Genomic DNA, 20,194 nt, shown 5'->3' with positions numbered 1-20,194 from the left:
AAAAACTTACTATAAAGCACTTGGGGACATCCTGAAAGTGATGTGAATAAAGCTATAAATAAATGGGGCGGCATGGTAGTGTAGTGGTTAGCATAATGCTTTACAATACCAGTGATTGGTGTTCAAATCCTACCGCTGCCTGTAAGGAGTTTGTATGCTCTCCCTGTAATCGCATGAGTTTCCTCCCCCAGTCCAAAGACATACCATTTGGTCTTTGTAAATTGTCTCGCAATTAGGCTAGGGTTAAGTTGGGGGTTGCTGGCAGCATGGCTTGAAGGACCGGGAGAGCCTATTTCACACTGCATCGCAATAAAAACATATATATAAGTGTTTCAGTCTTATTTTGTTTTGAACCAAAACTCTTCATGAAATGGAGTTAATGTAGCCCTATCAGAAATAACTTGTAAAATTACCAGAAGTTTGTACCCCTCTTTCCTGAAAGGTGAAAACAAATGTACATTGTAGATATTATAAGTGACACCAAAGTATGATTCAAAACATAAAATGTTGATAGTTGTGTCTTCTGTTATTCTACTCAATCAATAAATTAGTACTGTCATTGCTCATTGTTAGTTCTTTCTTGTAATCAAGGTAATGACAGATCATCCAACTGTTTCCTTGTAGAATCTGCATGTGTATTATTCCAATAACTGAACCATTTTCATGAAATGACTTAGTGTGATCTTCACTGAAAGCATATGTGCTTTGTGAATTAGCAGTTCACTGTATTTTTTTTCAAAAAAAGAGGAAGATTAGCCATTCAGATGTATATATCCAGCACATTGTTATTCCATGTTTATAATATATAATTATTTTCTTCTCCAGCCTGTGACCTTTCCCATCCACCTGGCTTTACCTATCACCTTTCAGCTAGCCACCCTCCCTACCCCCAACCCTTTTATTCTGGCATCTTCCCTCTTCCTTCTCAGTCCTGAAGAAGGGCCTCGGCCCAAAGGATCAACTCTTTACTCTTTTTCAGGGATGCTGCCTGACTGAGTTTCTCCAGCATTTTGTGTGTGTTGCTTTAGATTTGCAGCACCTACAGATTTTCTCATATTTGTGATTTCCTTTTATTTCCAATATTTCACGTTTGATTACACCATTTGGATATATGGCAGTCAGACTGAATGTAGGGTTTCGTTTCCTGTCACTTCAGTCCTAATTCAAAGATTGAATGCTAGTTGTGGATATGATGGCTTATATTAAATCATTGTGTGAGGCCTAGAGAGATTTTAACTCCTGTGATTCATTACTGTAGTCCACCTCTTGCCCAAAACCTAATAGAAATGACTTGGCTTGGCAGGTGGAAGCAGAATTTCAGGTGGCTAGAGACTACCTTCCGGAACTCCAGAGCACAATCTGTTGAGACAGGAGAGGCCCAAAGATTCTTTATGGACTACAGAAGTACTCTTACACCTCCTAAACCATAAGGAAACAATTATATAAAAAATTCAGATGAGCAATATTGCTTGGGCTCTCTTGGTACTGATCTTATTTGTGCTGTTTTCTTCTTTGGCAGCTGTCAGACCAGTTGGAATTCATATGACTATTATATTCATATTAATATTAAAGTCAGATTAGGATCCTGCTTGAGTCTGAGAACCCTAATGTCAGCATTTTGAGGCTTCAAACACCCATGTATTAAATTGGTATTGGCTAAGGCTGCTTTGCAGACGAGTAGGTAATCCTCTATGTCAGCCTCTGAATTCATTTTTCACATTCAGTATTGGTTAAAATCAGATTTATGCTGTGATATCCAGTCAGTGGGACTTCAGAATCAGAACAAGCAATAATTCAGTGAAGGTGCAAAGTAAGCAAATATTAAGTTTTGTTGTCCACTTCAAAAATATGCAGTAGCCCAGTTCATTTTATTTTGAGAAAACGTACTAGCAGAGCATGCAACAACTGTGATCGGTTAACTTTTATATGTTGACAACTGTGATCGGTTAACTTTTATATGTTGGTAATCTTTCAGGTTCTGATGAAAGATCATAGACCATAAATTTTCTTTACATATGATGCATGCATGTGTTATTTGTGGATTCTTGTGATTTTTAAATGCTGTAGTTTTCATATTAAAGGCAAAAGCAAAGTAAAGTTATTGCAATATTGTTTGAGAGAATATCTGTTTTAAAATAGTTTAGTTTTATAAAATATATACTGTACATACCATGTCCACTTTTGCCCTTCCCTTTTTCCCTTTTGAATGATGAGGCCTTGATCTCCACTAGCTGTTAATTTTAGCAAGTTTTCTGAGGTATTTAGAATCTTTTCCAAGCTTTGTTAAAAATAAACATGGAAATCTCCCTGCAGGTGTTTTGATGGCCCCAGATCAGAGCGAGATTTCCTGTTTTCGTTACAAAAATATGCCAAACTTCATTTGATGGAAATCGCTAAAAAAAGATCAGCAAAATCAGTTGATTACTAAAAACAAGATAATATTAACTATAATCTTTGTAAATAAACTTAATACATTTAACTAAGTGCCTTTATTACTTTTGATAAATAAGGCTTAGCTGCAAATTAGCAATCCTAGTCCATTTTCCACAATGTCCTCCCACAGCATCATTTGTTATGTGTTCCATTTTGAACATTGCTTTGGTAACTTTTATATAATAGATGATTAAATTAGTATGATTCTCGTCTTGAGAATGAAACTAATATTTGATATAATTTGGAATATTTTATAACAAAGTTTAATAACATTTTTTTCAGAAAAGCAAAAAAAAAAGGTTATTGCAAGATGCATTAATCATACCATGTGATTCAATTGTTCAAATCATATATCAGCATTATTATTCTGCTGGTACCAGGTTGAACATAAGAGGTGAGAATGTTTTATAGTAAAATGGCACCCTGGGACTCACTCCCTCCGTATAACCATTACTGTTAAGATGACGATAAACTAGAATTTTTTGGAATAATCTTAAACTGTAAAATAGTCTTTGTTGAAATCCAGTTACCAGTTAATTACTATACTGGGAATATTTATTTAAGTTATTTCTTTATATATAGACATATATAAAGATCTTAGGTTAAAAACCATAGAATAGTACAATAAGTAATGGTGCTCTTCACAAGTATTGGAAAATGCCTTGGACAAAATTTAACCTGCAGATGACCTTGTCTTGTTTATTCAGTAGAGAGTTCGAAGTAATGCATAGACTGTCCATTATTCTCCTTTTTGAGAAAATTAATGGCAGATGGTCTTGACCTCAATGACTGTCACTAACACAGCACTGAATACCTCCTTTCTTTAATATCACGATATTGTTTCTGCTTTAGAGATAGTGACCTCTGACTGTACAAGCTCCCTAGGAGATCTACATGATAAGTCTACATCCACATTTCTGTTAAAAATATATACAATTTGTGCATCCACTTAATTTGCCTAATCCAGTCATCTTTCAAAAAATGAATAAGGCTTCAAGCATTTTATAGTCCAAAGCATACATCATAAAAAGAGAAAACCTAAACTTTATTACGAGATTTCTTTCCGTTAACTGTCTAGTTAGCCGTCAGTTAATTTCATGGCTTCTGCCAGTTGTGTTTGGATTTGGAAGACGTGGAAGTCTCAAGACTAGTGACGTAATCCTGATCTGCCAAACAAGAATCTGAAATTGTTCATTTAAATTCATTGCTATTTGTATATACTACTTGTTAAGGAGCTGAACATTTCATGGATTTGATCAGGTTAATTTCAAAATTTTGGCTACAAATATTGTTAAAAATATAGAAGAGGGATAATCACTGAAGGGATACAAGTCAGCTGCTATGTGTCAGTCAGCACAAAGGATATAGAGGTGCAGAGGCCATTCATTCTTACGAATATCAGTTTAAATAAAAGCAGCTTAACTCAGAAAAATATAATAAGTATAAGATCAACTTTGATCACATAAGGATTTCTGCCTTTTTCCCATTTCATTTCTTTGGCTGTGAAATCCTTGGAGGAGGAGGGGTTAAGAACCCTCTTTTGCTCAGAGATGCATGCCTTTAAATGTATTCTAAATACCACGCACCAAATGTCTCTATATCAGCTGTCTGATAAAACTTAAGTTAATTCTTTAGTTTTCTGCAGAGACTTGTTTCAAACATGTAGATGTAGGCTAAAAATAATTTCATGTTAAGTAAAAATTTTGGATACTATATTTTTTGGGGTTTTTGCAAGTGAATGATTATGCTTTTAAGAATAAAATGCAGTTAGTTAATTTTAATATAAGGATGTCAGTAAGGGTTGGTTTTCACAATGAAATATTTGTTCCTGGCTGTAATATAAGGATCGTGAACAGTAATTAGGTTCTGCTGTTGAGTATTCAGCTTCTTTTAGTGTTTTGCTTGTCCTTGACTGAGGCAGATAGTTGTAATGATTTATTCTGTCGTTTCATTCAGTGCCAGAAGAACTCAGTCACCAAGACATGACTTCAGTGGAGTTGCAACCAACAAGCAGAGAACTAACCTATCAGTGGCTTCACACACAAATTGCCAACTATGAAGAAACAAATCCCAGAAATAAGAAACAGTGAGATCTATTTAATTTTACTACATGAATAGGGTGGAAAGATGGGGTATAAGGATAGATATTTAACTTAGCACTACAATATAGATTGTGTGATTGGCTACCTGTTGAAGACTGCCTGATTTCTCAGTTTCATTTAAAATTAAGCCTTTTTCTTAATTGTGCTGATGATAAGCAATGCCATTACTGTTAGTCAATTTAAAAAGCTACATCTAAATTTATTGTCCATATATCTAAGTAGGTCAAATGATTTTTTCAGAAATATGAGCTTTCTGGCTCTCATGAAACAAATGTCACCAGAACAATAAATGTAAGAAATCCTGCAGATGCTGGAAATCCAGAGCAACACACACAGAATGTTGGAGGAAATCAGCAGGTCAGGCAGCATCTATGGAAATGAATAAACAGTCGATGTTTCGGGGTAAGACCTTACTTCAGGACTAGGAAGGGGGGGAAGAAGCAAAACTAAGAAGGTGGGGGGAGGGGAAAGAGTTCAAGCTAGAAGGGGATAGGTAGAGCCAGGTGGGTGGGGGTAGGGGGAATGAAGTAGGAAGATGGAATCTGATATGAAAGGAGGTGGGAGAAACAGAAGGAGGAGGGGCACCAGGGAGAGGTGATACACAGATAAAGAGAAGAGGTAAGGAGAGGGGGCCAGACTGGGGAATTGAAGAAGAGAGCAAGGGGGTTGGGGAAAAATCTCCCTCCTGGCACAACGCTGCAAGCAGAAAAAGTGCTACAACTGCCCATTCACCTCCATTCAGGGCCACAAACAGTCCTTCCAGATGGGGTGACCTCAAATCACAGATACACCTGGTCGTCTACTGTATTAAGTGTTACCAGTGCGGTCTCCTTTACGTTGGGGGACCACTTTGTCGAACACCTTTGCTCCATCTGCAAAAAGCAAGATTTATCAGTGGCCAACCATTTAAAATCTATTCCTCATTCCCATTCTTATCTTCCTCTACTGCCATGAGGAGGCTACTCTCAATTTGGACAAGCAACAACTCATTCCATTTGGATAGCCTCCAACCTGATGGCATGAACGTTTTCCATGTTCTGGTACTTTTCCCTCCTCCCCCTCCCCACTCTGCTCCCCCTTTACCACATCTCTTCTCCTCACCAACCTACAACCTCCCCCTGATGCCCCTCCTCCTTCCCTTCCTCCCATAGTCCACTCTCCTATCAATTCCTTCTTTTCCCAACCCCTTACCTTTTATACCTATTACCACCTGGCTTTACCTATCACCTTCTAGCTTGTACTCCTTCCCCTCCCCCATCGTCTTGTTCTGGCTTCTTTACTCTTCCTTTCCAGTCCAGAAGACCATAAAACCACAAAACATAGGAGCAGAATGAGGCCATTCAGCCCAGTGGGTCTGCTCCGCCATTCCATCATGGCTGATCTCGGCCATGAAGAAGGGTCTCAGCCTGGAACATCGACTATTCATTACTTTCCGTAAATACTACCTGACTTGCTGGGCTCCTCCAGCATTTCATGTGTGTCACAATAGCTATCTGTATCTAGTTTTATCATCTTTATTACAGTTATTTTTTGGGGTAAGGTATCCTGACTGCTTGTGAGCACTGAAACCAAGAAGATATGAAGTTGATACACTTATTAAAACAATATTGCTATTTTGTTGTAGCAGGTTAATGCTAAATATTTGAGGACATTTGCAAGCAGAATGTTTAAAAAATAAGTACAGATCACTTGATATAACCATAGCGAGTAGAATACTTAAATGTGTCTAATTCATTTAATGGTTCCAACAATAAATGACCCCATGGTAAATATCAACCATACTGGAGAAATTGTGATTAAGCAAACACCTGCGGGATTTAGTAGTATGACCACTGCATTGCTTCTGTGCTTTTACTAACCCAATATTCAAACATCAAAAATGAGTTAGACCAGGATGTCCAGCTAAGTTCAGAGCATCCGGTAAACCACGTTTGAAACTGCATTGTATATATAATCCATTGGATGAGTAAAGTGAAATTTCACTAGCAAAGAGTCTGAATTTGCTTTGGTGTTTTTCTTAGAATCCAGATATCCAGTTGCACATATAGTATTTGCGCCTGGCAGTTTCATTTCCCAGTGTAACTTGTTCTACGCTGTAACTAATTTCTTCTTGACAACAATTCAGTGACTACTGAACAGGTAGAGTTAAGCAGTATTTATAAAAAAAAAAATGCCTTTGTTTTAATAAGGTCATTTTTTGTCTCAAAATTGGTTGATATCTTGAAAGGACATTATGATTTGTGAGAAAGTTCATTAGTGCACAAGAGAGAAGGAGTGGGAAATCAGGTAGATGTGGATTGAGCCCAGACCCTAGGTACTGTGGGAGTGGGGCTTAGCAATTGGGATAAGGACATCCAACTGTTACTAGTTGACAAAGGATGGTTGTGAGAACTGGTTTCCTTGAGGATCAGGTGCTAAGGGCACCATTAGTGAGGTGACTGGCTTTGATGGGTCAGAGCAGGGGTTCCTAACTTGTATTATTCCATGAACCCCTACTATTAATTGAAGAGTCTGTAGATCCCAAGTTGGGAACCCAAGGGTTAGGGAGATAGCAGCCCTCAATAGTAGCTTTGGTAATGGGGGAGTAAGCCTTGTATAGATTGGAGTACAATGTGCATGTGAAAGTTCAAAGTACATTTATTATCAGAGTATGTATAAATTATACAACCTTGAGATTCATCTGCTTAATGCCAGGTGGCCATCCTCCACACTCCAATTCAGGCTCCACCTCAGCAGTCTAGACTTCACCACCCAGTCCATGGCTGCAACGGCGTTCCAGCCCATACTCAGCCTTTCCCGGTTTAGACGGGCAGGGTCCGAAACTCTTCTGCCCTGACTCCTTTCCGATTCATTCATTCCAACTCCATCTCATACATGCCTCCAACCACCTCTTCTCGCACAAGCCACGCTCTGACTTGCATCGCACTTGCATCAACCTTCCCCTCGCTCACTTCTTCATTGTTTGCGGTGATAGTTTACCATGATGTATCATATTAAAAGTGTTATTAATAAAGTGTGTTTAGTCATATTTCTTGCCTTATGGACCACTTCCAGCTTCAGATGCACCATCTTAAATCAGAAGTTACAGTTGTAGAGGATAGCATGGGCATTGATCGTAGTCATACATCACCAAGATAGACCCTTTACAGTCCATCAATTACCTACCAATACTAATCCCATTTTCCTGTACCCAGGGTTCAGGCATTGTGTTTCAATTACACATCTCAATATTGTGAGGATATTCAGGTGGTGTGTTCTAGATTTCAAACCCCTGTGCCCCACCCCCTCCCCCCGCAGGATGAAGAAAATTTGCCTCAGTTTCCCCATCTTCCCAACTCCTTACCCTAAACCAATATCCACTGGCTCTTGTGAGCTCAGCAAAGGGGAAAAACTGTCTGATGGGCCCAATGACTTCCACCTGTGTTATTACAACCCTGAGGTTCTATGATTCAATTATTGATGCTTTGTGGACATCATTTATCTTTAACAGATTTAGGGTTGATTAACTGTTAGTTTTTCCATCTCTCTTTTGTCAAGACTTCTTCTGCAGCCATTCCTCCTACTCCTTAACCCAGTCTATCCTCATCCATGTGACAACATTATATTGCACAAGGCTGCAGATGACCAACTTGGGAATGCAAGTTGATAATAGCAGTCTTTTGGTATTCAATACACAGGCCAAACTCAAACTTGGGCAACTCACCACTATCTGACACTTAAATTATATATTCTCCTGATAGCATGATTTTATATTTGCGATAATTGCAATCCTGATCTTCTGTACTTCTGGACCTCCTCCAGCGGCTGCAGATTGGATTTTGGAAGGTATCTCTGACTTTGATGAGGACTGGTGACTTAGAACAGTTTCAGCCTGAGAAAGCATGATATTTCAAAGACAGCCATGCAAGCTGTCCGAGCTGGCTTTTAGGCACCCATGCAGGCTTTCGGTACAGGGAGAATAGAACTAACTATAAGTTGGGCCCACAAGTGACAGAATGATCACTACTCCCAGTGGGTTGTAGTATACAATTCCCACTGATCTGAAGAACTGCAGACTATTAGAACTCTTGTAGTGATTTGTGTAATTTTGAAATGCATGTCTTGATCATTATGTTAGTGCTTTGTCAGGAAGAAATAAGAAGAACCTGAAATAACATTATAAACTAAAATAATGGGTTAATGGTAAGGCACTGAGGAGTGCAGTAGAACAGAGGGATCTGGGAATACAGATACAAAATTCCCTAAAAGTGGCGTCACAGGTAGATAGGGTCGTAAAGAAAGCTTTTGGTACATTGACCTTTATTAATCAAAGTATTGAGTATAAGAGCTGGAATGTTATGATGAGGTTGTATAAGGCATTGGTGAGGCCGAATCTAGAGTATTGTGTTCAGTTTTGGTCACCAAATTACGGGAAGGATATAAATGAGGTTGAAAGAGTGCAGAGAAGGTTTACAAGGATGTTGCCAGGACTTGAGAAACTCAGTTACAGAGAAAGGTTGAATAGATTAGGACTTTATTCCCTGGAGCGTAGAAGAATGAGGGGAGGTATATAAAATTATGATGTGTATAGATAGAGTGAATGCAAGCAGGCTTTTTCCACTGAGGCAAGGGAAGAAAAAAACCAGAGGACATGGGTTAAGGGTGAGGGGGGGGGAAGCTTAAAGGGAACATTAGGGGGGGGGCTTCTTCACACAGAGAGTGGTGGGAGTGTGGAATGAGCTGCCAGATGAGGTGGTAAATGCGGGCTCACTTTTAACATTTAAGAATAAATTGGACAGATACATAGACGAGAGGTGTATGGAGGGATATGGTCCGTGTGCATGTCAGTGGGACTAGGCAGAAAATGGTTCAGCACAGCCAAGAAGGGCCAAAAGGCCTGTTTCTGTGCTGTAGTTTCTATGGTTTCTAATAATAAAAAATGTGGGTATGTCAGCCCAGGTTGTGTGGCTGGACTGTTGTGTGTGGGACATTAATGGATAGTGATTCTATCAGACGGGAGATATCTACATTAGATCATCTCTGTCTTGAATCGCTCCAGCTCAAGGTAGTTGAATTAAATAGCAAAACTTATTCAACTCCTGAGGGAAGGAAAGTAATATCTGACTGGTTATCTTGGTCGTGCCTGATCAAATGATGAAAGATCCTGACAATTTAACTGATGGTTTACAGAACAGAAGCAGCTAAAGTGAAATACAGAAACTATTCCCCATAAGAAATCTGATCCAACCTGATGGATAGTCTTGACACGAAATGTTGACTGTTTATTCCCCTCCATAGATGTTGCCTGACCTACTGAATTCCAATAGCATTTTGTGTGTTGCTCTGGATTTCCTGCATCTGCAGAATTTTTTGTGGATACAATGTACTTGCTGACAGTGAATAAGAGCATCAAAATGACAGCCGGAAAACTGACTATAGTATCTCAGAGTTGGAGGCTACTGAAGAGGAAAGAGAAGAATTGCAGTGCTGTGGCTGTGAAAAATTCAGTAATTACAGGGAGAGGCTGCAGCCTCCAGAAATATAATTGAGAGTCCATCTGATGTGAGGTTAAGTAACATTTTATAGAATTAATTTTAAAGTTGTCTTTCCTGTTTTTTAAGCTCTTGATCCGGGACTGAAGTACATCACTGTATTGTTTTTGTTTTATACTCCTGCTCAAGCTCTCAGGTCTCCTTTCACCAGTCCCTTAAATTTAAACAATCTCCCTCAAAGGATAATTGGCAGGTCAGCTTTTTTGAACTACGCTCCTAAACTGTGGAACTCAATACCTAAAACTATAAGGGATGCAGATTCAGTTGACGCTTTTAAACACCAGCTCAAAACCTATTTATTTAACCTTGCTTTTAACTAACATCATTTTAAAACTTTATTTTCATGCTTATTTTTATTTTTATTTTATTTTCATGTTTGTACTTTTATCCCATTGTAAAGCACTTTGAACTATATTATCTGTATGAAAAATGCTCTATAATTAAAATTATTATTAGTCTTACAGAAGAAAAAAATCTCAGCTTGAAAGCATAAGAGAGATGGTGATTGTTGGAACCAGGACAGGATCTCAAGCATTATAAACTCTGAATTATACCTGAGTCATCTGCTTGTTTGTGTAAATAATGTGAACTATGAAACTGAACATTTGGTAGTTTGACTGGTGCAGGGATCAAGGTTTTCTTTTCTAGCTAAACCTGAATTGAAACTTTAGGACTGATTGTTAATTTGGGGTGGGTCAAAGATGCAAGTGGAAAAGTTAACTACAGTGCTCACAAGGACTTTAAACATACAAGTGTTGATTTGGAAGTTTTAAAGGTGCTAATAGTTTAGAGATTGTCGGATGGAGATCTCAGCCAGGAAAACGTGTCAGGAACAAATAGGCTGGGTTTTGGACAATGATTGGGAAAATGATATGCGGAAATCAATCTCAATTGTTCTACAACTAACAAGGACTGTTATCGAGCTGGTGTATTACTTAGTACCAAATCAATTTATTAATAAGTAATACACCAGATCTAGATAAAGGGGTAAGGATATATTATTATTCAATATCTGATAATAAGTGATCAAGTTAAATATAACTTTGAAAACTGTGTGGCTCGCTGAGGCAGGTGAGTACGGCCCTGCATTAATGTGATGGTTCTCTATTTCGTTGACAAAGGAGAATGTTACTCTGGTTCTGCATTATGCATTGGATGCTATGCTTTGTGGACTGTGGACTTTTTCAGACTTATAGTTTTTATTTTCTGTATTTTTCATCCATTCCTTTCTGTTTTGTTGTGCAAAGGGAGGTGTTTGGAGGATCTTGTTCCTGTTACATTCTGGTTTTTTTTTTGTGCGGGGAGAGGGAGGGCTTGGTGGTCGACGTTCTTGTTGCGTTTCGCGCAGGGGGGTTGGGAGTTGATTAGGATGCTGTTCTTTTTGTGCAGGGGTGGGTTTTATGTTTCCATTGAAACAACTTTCATGTTCTTTCTTTGTTTCATGGCTATCTGGAGAAGATGAATCTCAGAGTTGTATATGGATGCACAATTTGATAATAAATGAACCTTTGAAAAGGGGGCAAAACAGATGTTTACGAAGATTCTGGAGTTGGGCAAAACTGATTTTCACGTAATGAGGAAATTGTTCAGAGTAATTATTGCAAACTTGCTTGTGGCATGATGAAAAAAAGATCAGTGGAATTCATTCAATACAAGTGTTTATATCCTTATGGAGAGCAAATTTGTGAATGATTGCAGAGCTGATAGACAAAAAAAGAGAAAGTAAACAAAAAGGCAAAAGCTAGCACAAATAAATGATATAGGATAGCAAAAGATGGCAAAACAAAATATAATAATTGTAGAAAAGAGTATGCAAAGAATCTTGGAAGAAGTATCAATGTTAATAAAAATTATCAAAATGTATTGCAAATTATTATCAAAAGGATGATAAAAATGAAATGAACTTGAAGTGATATTAATGGTATTATAAATGGTGAAATAGGGAATGAAATTATATCTGCAAAATAGCAAGATAAGAAGATTACACATGTCCTGACTGTAATCTTCCAAAATTTTATTGATACATAAATCATTCTTTCAGCTTGTAAAATTGGTTGAGTTATTCTACTTTTTAGAATACTGTGGAGGAGGGAAACCAAGAAATTCAAGGCATTCATCTAAAATTTCTTATCAGTAAACTATTAAAGTCTATAATTAAGCATGATGTAATGAGCCACCTTCATCTGAATATAAAAAGGATAGGTCATACCTGAGTAACCTGAGTGAATCTTTGCAGCAGTGCCTATGTCTATTATTTGTATTAATTTCCATGGGCTCTTGATCGGGTTTCTCAAAGATTCAAAGTACATTTATTATCAAAGTATGTATGCAGTCTCCAACCCTGAGTTTCATCTTCCCCACAAGCAGCCATGAAAAAAAAAACCATGGAAGCTTTTCAAAGAAAAACATCAAACCACCACTCTCCCGCAATAAAAGAACAAATCATGCAAACAGCAGCAAAAAAATGTGATGCTATATAGAGAAAACCTGCAGATCTAGCTTTCTCTATTTCTCTCCAATTTAGTTATTGTTCTTTGTTCTTAGTCTCAGCTGCTTTAAATGCCATTCATTACATTGCTGTGGAGGGACAATGGTTATCACTATGGTTATATATCAAGTGATTATCATATCATAGGTTTTCAGACTTGAGGACAATGTTGACTTTTGGACATCTACAAGGGCAGAACCTGTTGTTTATACAGATGTCTATAAGGAGGTGACTTGCAGTCAATTTGCCAGGTCAAAATAGTGACTGCGTAGTAGGAGACGAAGTAAAGATGATGAGCAGCTTGGTAAATGTGTTCAGGACTAAACCATATTTAAAAATTATGGACATTTATTTCAGGAATAAAGTTAGGTTAATGCCTTTACAAACAAATAATAGTGGAAGTTTAGAACTCTCTTCTATAAATTATAATTTCAATTAATGCTCAATCAATTGTTAATATGAATCCGAGAATTTTGGACTTCCATTAACCAAATAGATTGAGGTACATGGATAAGAGTTGTGGAAATGGATCAGGGTTGTGCGGGATCAAGAGGTGGCTACTAATAGTCTATAATTTAGGGTTAGTAGAAGCATTTCCTATCGATTTAGTTCAAGCACTTCTTATATCTGCCATCTTACTGACCTGGCAATATATCTGTCATTATTATGGGTATGTATATAAGCAGGTAAAGTGGTGTGTCAGTGGCCACAGAATCGGTCTTGTTCGCTGACTGAGTTGGAGGACTGAGAGTTGCTACCAGAGTGGAAGTAATCCAAAAGAAAAGTGAGGAAGTACACTACTTAACATTAATTATATTACATTCTTGATTGGTCAGGGATGAAGGGATACAGGGAGAAAGCAGGAGATTGGGGCTGAGAAGAAAATTGGATCAGCCATGGTGAATGGCGGAGCAGACTCGATGGGCCAAATGACTAATTCTGCTCCTTTATCTTATGGTCTTATGGTTTTAAAGAGAACCTACCCAGACCTTAAAGGTTGGCATCTATTCTGGTGAACCTAATGCATCTTTCACAAGTGTTGGGAAGATCTACTTCTGAATGCGTTCCAGGTAAAAGACAAATTATGGAAGTAAGATGTGCATGAATAAGCTTTTGGTTATCAGACACCTTAGTATGCAAGGATCTGGAAGGATTGGAAACTATACAGGAATGTAATATTCATTATGGTTTTATTTCATCTTCAAATTGAATTACAATTGCACAGTAATATGGTGTGTGTTCTGCAGTTTCCAAGCTTAATTATTACAGATAGAAGTATGTCCTTTTAAGCCCACAAAATAAAACCTTTCCTCCGCAGGTTACAAATGCCTGACTTGTGTACAGCCTGTACGTGCAAATGGGAGACCAGCAGGATAGGTTTGCCTGCTGCTACAGGGCTTCAGGCATCTTCTGCAGCCTGACAACTCAGTTTGTGGTCAGGTTCACAGGAACAGAACCCTGCTGTAACCTGGTACAATCTTTACCTATAACTGAGGAAAAGAGTGTGAGAGAATATGGAAGCATTCTTATTCTGTATATTTATGAAGTTATTTGAAATAATCCTGGGCTTGAGAGGGAAAATAAATCAGCCATTATCAAATGACAGAGTAGACTCGATGAGATGAACAGCATAAACTGGCTCCAATGTCTTATAGTCAAGAAGGAAATCTCCAAGATGAAACCGACCAGCTCAACAATTTATTGCAGTTAAGGAAATGTTTACAGTAATTATAAATTTGATTTAAGCCTTAACAAGTTAGATGTGGCAAACTGTATTAGATAAAAGATGATTTTGCAGAACAAAAAACGTAGAGGCATTGACTAACCCAGGTTTTGTGAGTTCCATTCACACCAGGATTTGAGTTCAGTCTTTTAATAATCTAATTTAATAAATAATTTAATAAAGGAACACAAAGCTGTTCAGATTGTTGTCGGAACCCAACTGGTTCATTCATATTCCTTCAAGATAGAAAATCTAGTGACCTCTAGCAAACATGTTAGCCCAATGCCACAACAATACTTTTTCACTTCAGCTGTTCTCTGAAGTAGCTTAGCTAAATGTTCCTTGTAACAAACCACAGCCTTTTCCAGAAGACAGTTCACTCAACAATTCAGGGAGAGCTTCTTCCTCTCTGTTATCCAATTTCTGAATGGTCATTGAACCCATAAACACTACCTCACTACTTTTTTTATTTCTATTTTTGCACCACATTTTATTTAACTATTTAATATATACACTTACAGTAATTCACAATTTTTTTCTATTATGTATTACATTGTACTGCTACTGCAAGTTTTTCAAATTTCATGACATGTGCCGGTGATATCAAATTTGATTTTGATTCTGAGCACTGCCTTCGTATACCATTTTTAGGGTGATTATGATTGTCAGCTATTTTAGTTCATCCTCAGTTGAATGACTGGATTTTAAAATAGACTTATTCACAGTTTTTGAGCAATGTTCACAGACAGGCACATCACATTTAACTGTTTGGAATGTTGTTCTGTTGTTTTGAGTACAGTTCTTCAGCAGATAAGATTTTCATTCTGAAACTCACAGAAGTGATATTGTAGATGAATAATACTTTCAATGCCTTTGCATTTCTGTACTTTTTAGTTCTTATTCAAAACTTAGTTGAATGAACTAAGAAGATTCACTTTCACACTGAAATCAGCAACATCTTTTTCAGAAGATATGAAAATGAAGGGAATACTGCTTTGAACATTTGGTGATACATTTTTTTTCCACCATTCAATATTATTCTTTGACTCCAGTTTATTTTGAACATGAATTTGCCAGATTGCTTGTCTAAGGAATTGTTTCTACATCTGGGTAAGTTCTCTTCTTGCACACTGTAATTCTAAATAAATAAGGTGTGCGGTTACAGAGTGCCAGTAGGATGGCCTGAAACTATGAAAAGACATCTTTCTTGGTGGGAGAGGTAAATAAGTGACCAGCAGCACCCTACCCACACTGATTCTTAATCTAAAACTAAAACTCAGAATATAACTTTTCTTTCACAATTTCCTGCAGCTGAATGCTTGCCATAACTGGTCCTAAGGAGCCATTAGACACGCTGTATAAAATGTCTTTACCATCCCTCAGGCTCTTTAGGAGTGATCATGTGCATTTTGTTACAGTGTATGTTTTTGTTGTCTTGTATTCATTTATCCCAATAGTACATTGAATGGCAGGCATGTATTATGTGGAAATGCATTAAACTGCCAGTCTAATATAAACTATTGAATTTTCGCTCACTTGAATAATTGATCAGTTATTCAAGATGCAACTAATGTTATCACTATATTCATACAATTTACACGTGGGTTCAATTCCAGAATTCAAATATGCACTGCTGAATGATCAGATATAGTCAAAAGTATTCCTTTAATCAGCATTGTCAGTTTCATTAGCACTTTTTACACTTTAGAAGGATGAAACAGACTTAGTTCACAGAGCAAAATTATGAAATACTGCATGAATAGCTGACTCAGAGTGGAAATCCAAAGCAACACACAGGGAATGCTGGAGGAACAAAGCAGATCAGGCTTCATCCATTGAAATGAATGAACAGTCGATGTTTTGGGCCAAGACCCTACTTCAGAACGGGAAAGGAAGGGGAAAGATGCCAGAATAAAAAGGCGAAGGAGAATAGTTTAGAAGGAGATAGGTAAACTCAGCTGTGTGGGAAAGATATAAAGGGCCTGTTCTGAAGTAGAGTCTCAGCCCAAAACATCGTCTGTTTATTCATTTCCATAGACGCTGCTTGACCTGCTGAGTTCCTCCAGCATTTTGTGTGTGTTGCTTTGGATTTCCAGCGTCTACAGATTGTCTCATGTTTATAACTATCAAAATGATGCTTTTATAAAGTTGAAGTTCATGTTTCACTAACGTAGAAAAGCAGAGTGGATTCTTACACAGATTTTGAACACTGTTTCTTCAATTACATAAACTGAGAGTAAGCTGCAGTATTTAATTATGTTTAAAGCATGACTGATGTGTTTGTTGAAACTAAAAGTTTGAGCTGATGTAGATAAGCTGTGTCTGCTTTAAAATTATCAACTTGTAGAATCAATTGATACTTGTGCTTGGATTATTTTACAATTTAATAGAATTTTTTTCTCATACAGTCTAATATGTTTCAATATATACTTTCAATGCATTAAATTAAAGTATGTTTTACAGATCATCGTGCTGTAAGGTCTGGATTGATGCTATTTAAAAAAGAAAATAAAATTATGAGAAAATAAACTTTCAATAAGCAATTGGAAATGCAATTTTGTTTGGAACCATCCAGCTGATGATTATGAAATGCTCTCTGCTATTGCATCAAAAAATAAATGAATTGGTGTCCCAAGGGGAACTTAGCATCATTGAGTTATGCTATGAAGTGCAATTGGGTTCCAAGTGATTACCCCGCGATAGGTTGAGTTTATTTTGACTCTGCATATGTTATTTCCACATCATATATTAATAGAATTTCAAAACTGTGTGCTTAACTAAAATCTATTCTTGCAATACCATTTGAATGGTATTTGCAGGGATGACGGCAGAGCAGAAATTCTCTGAAGTTTCTGGGAGCAATTCGGAAGGTGCAGGATAAAGACATCCTAAAGAAGTGTTCTAAAAGCAAGATGACACAACCATGGCTGACAAGGGAACTGAAAGCCACCATAAAAGCAAAAGAGAGGGCAAAATTTAGTAAGAGGTTAGAGGATTCGGAAGCTTTTTAAAAGCCAACAGAAGGCAACTTAAAAACCCATAAGGTGGGAAAAGATGAAATATGAAGGTAATGTTAGCATTCATTTTGAGAGGACTAGATACAAAAGTAAGGATGTAATGCTGAGGTTTTATAAGGCACTGGTGTGGCCTCACTTGGAGTACTGTGAGCAGTTTTGGGCCCCTTATTTAAGAAAGAATATGCTGTCATTGGAGAGGGTTTAGAGGATGTTAATGGAAATGATTTGGGAATGAAAAACTTATTGTATGAGGACTAATTGATGATTCTGGACCTGTACTTACTCGAGTTTAGAAGAACTGAAACCTATCGAATTTTGAAAGGCATTGAAAGAGTGGATAAGGAGAGGATGCTTCCTGTGGTGGGAGAGTCTCGGACCAGAGGGCACAGCCTCAGAATAGAGGGACAGCCCTTTAGAACGGAGATGAGGAAGAATTTCTTTTGCAAGAGGATGGTGAATCTATGGAATTTGTTGCCACAGGTGGTTGTAGAGGTCAGGTCATTGGGTGTATTTAAGGGAGAGGTTAATAGATTCTTGGTTAGTTGGTGTGTGAAAGGTTATGGGGAGAAGGCAGGAGACGGGGTTGAGAGGGAAATGGATCAGCCATGATGAAATGGAGGAGATTCAATGGGCCAAATGGCCTAATTTTTACCTTATATTTTATGGTCTCATGGAATCTTATTCTCATATGTTTGTATTTATTTTTCTGCAGTCATCACTTCCTGCCAGAGATGGACCCAGAGGTATTGAATGGTGGTCGTGTTCAGCTCATGGTAAGAATTTTTTTTTACAACTATAAACTACTTTAATGCAAAGGGAGAATATTACCTTCTGACAGAATATTATACAATTTCTGCCTAATTTGCAGTTCAGTTTTCCTTTTAAATGTTTCTTTTATTTAGATTTTAACTATATGCATTATGCAAATGAAGTTTTTTTTTAGTTAGGATCAATTCAAGGATTAATTTTCATTATGCTGGTATTGGAGTTTTAACAAGTTATTGAATAAAAATGTGAAATATTATGCTGTCAACAAATAATCACTTGCATACTTTGCTGTCCACAATGTCACACTAATTAAATGAAATGTATAAACATTTTCCATGTTCAAAAAATTAACAGTTTGTGTACGGAACAAATAATTTATTGTTTTATGGCTTCAGGCAAGTCCTATAGGCAGAGAAATCCCTGACTTAGGCTTACTCTCTGTAACCAGTGGCAATGCTATAAACCGGCAAGATAACAGAGTCGAGGTTAGTCACTGGCATTCGTCAGGATCTGCAAGTAAGTCAGCATTCCAGCTTCTTCAGAACCACTACTTGTAATGTAAATCGCCGCAATATATTGGAGCTATTGAAATTTACTTAAATAATTCCTAACACTTCATTTGTACTTGCAGTACGGTATTAAATTAAGTTTGCTGCAATATATGTTTTCTTCATGAAGTATTAGAAATTATAATCTATATACCACTCAGAAAGTTAAAGTGACAAACAAAAGTGCACTGCCAAATACTGGTAGACTCAGACAATAAGTTATTTTATTTATCTTTTACCAGTCTATAATCTGAAGATAACGGTTTAAAGTGTCTATTCTCTAAGATGACTCTTATAATTTTGAGGTACCTATATACATAATAGAAAGATAAATGCTGAACATTTTTTAAGACTGAAAGGAGCCAATACTGAAACTCTGTTCAGGGGGTCAGTCCTCTATATATTACTTAAAATAAACTCATAATATGACTTCAAATCTGAAATGTTTTTAACAAAGCAACACAAATATTTTGCTCTTGCATGTTTTTATAAAGTCATAGAAAAGTACAGCACTGAAACAGGCCCTTTGGCCCATCTAGTCTGTGCCAAACCATAGTCTTCCATACCCCTACCATCCATGTACCTATCCAAACTTCTGTGAAACATTGAAATCGAGCTCATGTGCACCACTTCAGCTGGCAGCTCATTCCACATCCTCACAACCCTCTGAGTGAAGAAATTACCCCTCATGTTCCCCTGAAACTTTTCACCTTTCACCCTCAACCCATGACCTCTGTCTGTAGTCCCACCCAACCTCAGTAGAAAAAGCCTGCTTGCATTTACCCTATCTATACCCGTCATAATTTTGTCTACCTGTATCAAATCTTCTCCTCTCAATCTTCTACATTCGAAAGAATGTAGTCCTAACCTATTCAATCTTTTATAACTCAGGTTGTCCAGACATAGCAACATCCTTGTAAATATTTTCTATACTCTTTCAACCTTATTTACATCTTGATTGGAATTGTATTGAAGTTGTGTTTCTACACACATGCCAAATGCCTACATGGGTTTAAAATAAAAATCATATTTAGTATCATATGGTGTAATACTGCCAAATATGGTGTGCAATCCAACAAGTGATAGAAATGATTGGTATGGGTGTTCCAACTGCATTCGCAGGACCCTGATGGAAGTTGGTAATGTAGAACACAGCAAGTTCAATTCACTGGCCCATTGGTGAAGGCCAGGCCCCCTTGCCTCGGGGTCGCCAGTTGTGATCACCTTGGTAGAAGACACCAGAGCTGGCTGTGAGCCGTTGGATTCTGTACTGGTCTGGGGGAAGGGAGAACACAACTACAGCTGTGAAGATCCCTGATGCACCTGAGGACCTTGTGATCTCTATCTCAGAGGCCGAGGTTAGACTGTCTCTAAAGAGAGTGAACCCTCGCAAGGCAGAAGGTCCCAATGGAATACCTGGGAAGGCTCTGAAAACCTGTGCCAACCAGCTAGTGGGAGTATTCAAGGACATTTTCAACCTCTCACTGCTATGGGCAGAAGTTTTCACTTGCTTCAAAAGGGCAATGGTTATACCAGTACCTAAGAAGAATAATGTGGGCTGCCTAAATGACTATCGCCCGGTAG

The 20,194-nt window shown here is 37.6% G+C and overlaps 1 protein-coding gene across 4 annotated transcripts in view; it reads left to right on the top strand.

Annotated features, from left to right (window-relative positions):
* Window positions 1–20,194, top strand: part of lrriq1 (leucine-rich repeats and IQ motif containing 1) — a 172,877-nt gene that overhangs the window by 144,935 nt on the left and 7,748 nt on the right. For 3 of the 4 annotated variants that reach the window (XM_072267486.1, XM_072267485.1, XM_072267488.1), the window contains 3 exons: window positions 4,390–4,519; window positions 18,007–18,067; window positions 18,458–18,578. In XM_072267486.1, coding sequence (XP_072123587.1) covers window positions 4,390–4,519; window positions 18,007–18,067; window positions 18,458–18,578 — 312 coding nt within the window. The remainder of the gene's footprint in view (window positions 1–4,389; window positions 4,520–18,006; window positions 18,068–18,457; window positions 18,579–20,194) is intronic. The other variant, XM_072267487.1, reaches the window with a different exon arrangement.

Source organism: Mobula birostris, chromosome 9, assembly GCF_030028105.1.
Source record: "Mobula birostris isolate sMobBir1 chromosome 9, sMobBir1.hap1, whole genome shotgun sequence".
Lineage (NCBI taxonomy): Eukaryota > Metazoa > Chordata > Chondrichthyes > Myliobatiformes > Myliobatidae > Mobula > Mobula birostris.
Note: the sequence above shows the minus strand (reverse complement) of the source record. Positions and strands in the feature narration are given on the sequence as shown.